General features: G+C 35.6%; 2 protein-coding genes across 2 annotated transcripts in view; both read right to left on the bottom strand.

The window, feature by feature from the left end:
- Positions 1 to 1,452: 1,452 nt before the first annotated feature.
- LOC149244564 (uncharacterized) lies at positions 1,453 to 2,500 on the bottom strand. Its single transcript, XM_089374889.1, has 3 exons — positions 2,395 to 2,500; positions 2,100 to 2,177; positions 1,453 to 1,995 (listed from the first exon to the last, which is right to left on the bottom strand). The coding sequence occupies exons 1-3, from the start codon at positions 2,419 to 2,421 to the stop codon at positions 1,480 to 1,482; spliced, it is 621 nt and encodes a 206-aa protein (XP_089231015.1). The 5' UTR covers positions 2,422 to 2,500; the 3' UTR covers positions 1,453 to 1,479.
- The window catches only part of LOC149244563 (uncharacterized), an 18,884-nt gene continuing 17,689 nt past the window's right edge, over positions 2,454 to 3,648 (bottom strand). The window contains exons 2-3 of the mRNA XM_089371587.1: positions 2,502 to 3,375; positions 2,454 to 2,470 (exon numbers count right to left, since the gene is read on the bottom strand). Coding sequence (XP_089227713.1) covers positions 2,454 to 2,470; positions 2,502 to 3,375 — 891 coding nt within the window. The remainder of the gene's footprint in view (positions 2,471 to 2,501; positions 3,376 to 3,648) is intronic.

Raw genomic sequence — 3,648 nt, 5'->3', positions numbered from 1 at the left:
ATGTGTCTCGTCCGTCTGAGACGTGCCTTCACCCGCATCCGGGAAGAAATTCAACATATTCAAATGAATCACAAACTAAAAATAAAATATACAACATATTTTTAATCTCACTCATAAATTCTAGCCTATGGAATTATACAAAAGTAAGAAATGAATGTTATCGATCAAATATTTCACTCACATTTATTAGAAAGTCTTACTACAATGATCATACTTAAATTGATAAGAAGGTATTTTTGTTTTTGTTTTAGGATCATATTGTGACCTTATAAATCAGAACCATACACTTCCATAAGGGATAGAGGCTAATATGTGCCCACTTGATTTAGCTATAATGACAAAAGTCTGAAAAGTTTCATTTTGTGGAAAGGACTCCACAATAGAGAGGAGTTAATGCCACACTTAGAGAGTATATAATTTCTATCTAAGTGGCAATTAGATTTCCAGACATTGTGGAAAATTTTTTTTATGACATGCATGGAAAATATATTATAGACAATGAATCTCTTTCTAATGTATCCCTACAGATTAATGCCAAGTTAAGAACAACATTGGAAATGAAGCTCAAGATACCCAAAATGATGATGGATGTGGATCCTTTAGTCCTAATCATGTTAATGAATGCATTAATACCATTTAAAAATCTAGGAACCTCATATAGAATTTAGAAAGAGATGGACCAAAGGCTTTGTGAAATCTACATGGAGATAGATAATTGGTTCTCAAATTAATGTATAGGTCTGCTAAACAATATTTTTTTTTACAAACCTTATAGGGTTTTGGTGGTGGTTTTTGAATTATCCCTAATGAAACTTTTAGGGTTGGTCTTTTTCCATCACTGCAAATGGAACTTGGTGTAGTTTTTGAAAACCCGTTACCAAAAGAATCAATGTTCAAAAAAATAATTTTAACAAGGATTTAAGGGAGGCTGGGGGGTGGGGGAGAGTGCGCTTTAAACTACCCTCGTAAGTTCCTATTATGGGAGTTCCAAATAGTCCCCATAACTGGCTATCATGGGGTTTTCAAAAGCTTCCAAAAAATCTCTCTAAAGACAACTCAAAAAAGAAATAAATAACTATACAAAACATTTAAATAATGTGTACTCATAAAAAAATTTGTAAGTGAAAAAATTAGATCTCTCTTGCCTCATATTAAATCCTTATTTAATATGGGTCTATACTAATAATAAATAATAATAATGAATATTAATTTTAGAATGTAATATTATAGAGATTATCGTTGGCATAATATAAATATCTTATATAAAAATAATATACATGTAAAATATAAATAATGTTAGTATATAAATAAAATATAAATATAAATATAAATATAATGATTTTGAAAATAGTATTTTTTCATATTTATATTCCTTCAAATTTAATAAAATAAAATAAAATTATAACTCCTATATAATTATTTTAAAAATAATTATATAATATAGAATTTGTAAAAAAATCAATTTCTTGAAAACTTCAATTAACATAATGACAATGCAGTTATAATTTGTTTGCAAACTTGGGAGACGTCCATATGCTTATGGATCATCAGAATCCATCCCTTTTTCACATCCACCGATGTAAATAATGGCGTCGGCTGAAAAGAGACAGTGATGCTGTTATACCCTCTCTCATCTCTAAACACGTCACATTTTTCCGTCCACATAAGCACATGTACCTTTACTCCACGCGCTGTCTCTCCCACACGGAATTCGTATTCCTCCGCTGACCCTTCATCATTACTCCCTTCAAATCTTACGCGAAACACATCGACTTCCCCACGATGCGAATCGAGTGTATCCAGATCGAGTGTATCGACTTCATCAGTATCGGTGAGAAAGCACATCAATATACCACCGTACGATTGCAAATCCTCCATCTTCGTAGTAAAATCCAACGGAATTACAGAAAAGAAGTCTACAGGTGCAGGAAAGACAACATCCACCACTTTCAGGTTAAACTGCCCCATTATAATGGATCGCATTTCTTGCATGACCTGCACGATTTACAGAAATCCATTTCAAATTCTGATAAAATTAAAATTCTAATTATTATTTCTTGAAAGATTATGTCTGCTTTTCAGCCATATTAAACACCCACCATCTCTGTGTCGCGATAAGTAATCCTTGACTTTCCAGTAAAGAAGGCAGTTGATAGCTTTTCATGAGAGGTCGATGTCTGCACAGATTTCCCAAATCCATTGAGATCAAGTATAATCTAGTCTCATTAAACTCACCGCAGTTAACATTAAATTAAAAAATAAGATTGCACAGCCACCTATGCACCTCTCAGATCAAACAGAGCACGATTAGATAGTCTCGGGTTTCTTAATTAGCACAGAGAATTTATATATAGTTTATATGAATTAATATGCTGTGTTAGGAAGGATACTAACCAAAAAACTGCAAATGTGATTCCACATAACGTCAGTGTCTGTTGAAATGCGGATATATTTCAACCCTTCCAGCTGACTAAGTCCATGTATGCTTTTGAGCTTTATACATTCCAAAAAACTGCAAATGTGATTCCACATAACGTCAGTGTCTGTTGAAATGCGGATATATTTCAACCCTTCCAGCTGACTAAGTCCATGTATGCTTTTGAGCTTTATACATTCCTCCGCTTGAATTTCCTCCAGCGATGTTAGACCTTCAACCTTCAAGGTTTCCAGCTCCTTGCAATCATTTATGCAGAGGAATTTGAGATTTACCAGATTTGAAAGGTTTACTAATTCCTTCAATTGGTGGCACCGTTGCAGGTTTAGCCTCACTAATGTTGATGGCAAGTATTTAACCTGCATTAGCCGACTATTTTCTGAAAGATCAAGAGTCTCAAGGCTGGGTAGAACACCTTCTGGAATACATATCTCAGATATGCGTGTCTTCGTCAAAGTGAAATCTATTAAAGCACCCATGGCAACATGCATGGTCTCCTGCACCTTAAAATTAAGGATATATATTGGACAATTCCTTATGACCAAAACTTTCATATTTGGCCCTGCAATTTCCTCCCATAAGATGCCATCCGCACCGCTGAAATCAATCAAAAGCAACTCTTTTAACTGCCTCAAATCGCCCAGAGACTGCCGTAACTTTGTCCCCTCTACTTGCTCTACTTGTGTTCCCTGTACATGCTTTTCTATCAATTCCATTGAACAAAATTTACTGGAAGCGTTCATTGTGTCAAAAGTCGATTGCAGATTCCCCGAATATCTTTGTTGACAGCGTTTATGTTCATCGGATTCCCAAATATTCAGGAAATCTGCAATCAAATTAAGCTCGGAATCCTCACAATAGCCATCCTCTGCATAATCAATTGCATTTATATATTCTGCATTCACATCATGTGAATTATAAAATTCTGCAATCGAATTAAGCTGTTGATAATGTAATTTCAACGGGCACGAAACCACCGAACAGAACCTTAAAACCGCCAAGGGAAAAGCAATTTCCGTACTCGTTGCTCCGATGCGATTTGGAGGCGACGCGTGTCACCAGCATGACATCAGCAAACGAAAGCCATCGGAAGTTAAAGCTCGGTGGAAATCTGCCTTCCGATATCCTCTCCACCGTCCATCTCCCTGCGTGTTCTCCGCCGTCGATCTCCGGAAGGTGCACGGGCCCCCGACAAGTCAGATTTTGCGTGAAGT

Source organism: Pinus tabuliformis, chromosome 8, assembly GCF_031772625.1.
Source record: "Pinus tabuliformis cultivar Carrire ecotype Pingquan chromosome 8, CPIR1, whole genome shotgun sequence".
NCBI lineage: Eukaryota > Viridiplantae > Streptophyta > Pinopsida > Pinales > Pinaceae > Pinus > Pinus tabuliformis.
Note: the sequence above shows the minus strand (reverse complement) of the source record. Positions and strands in the feature narration are given on the sequence as shown.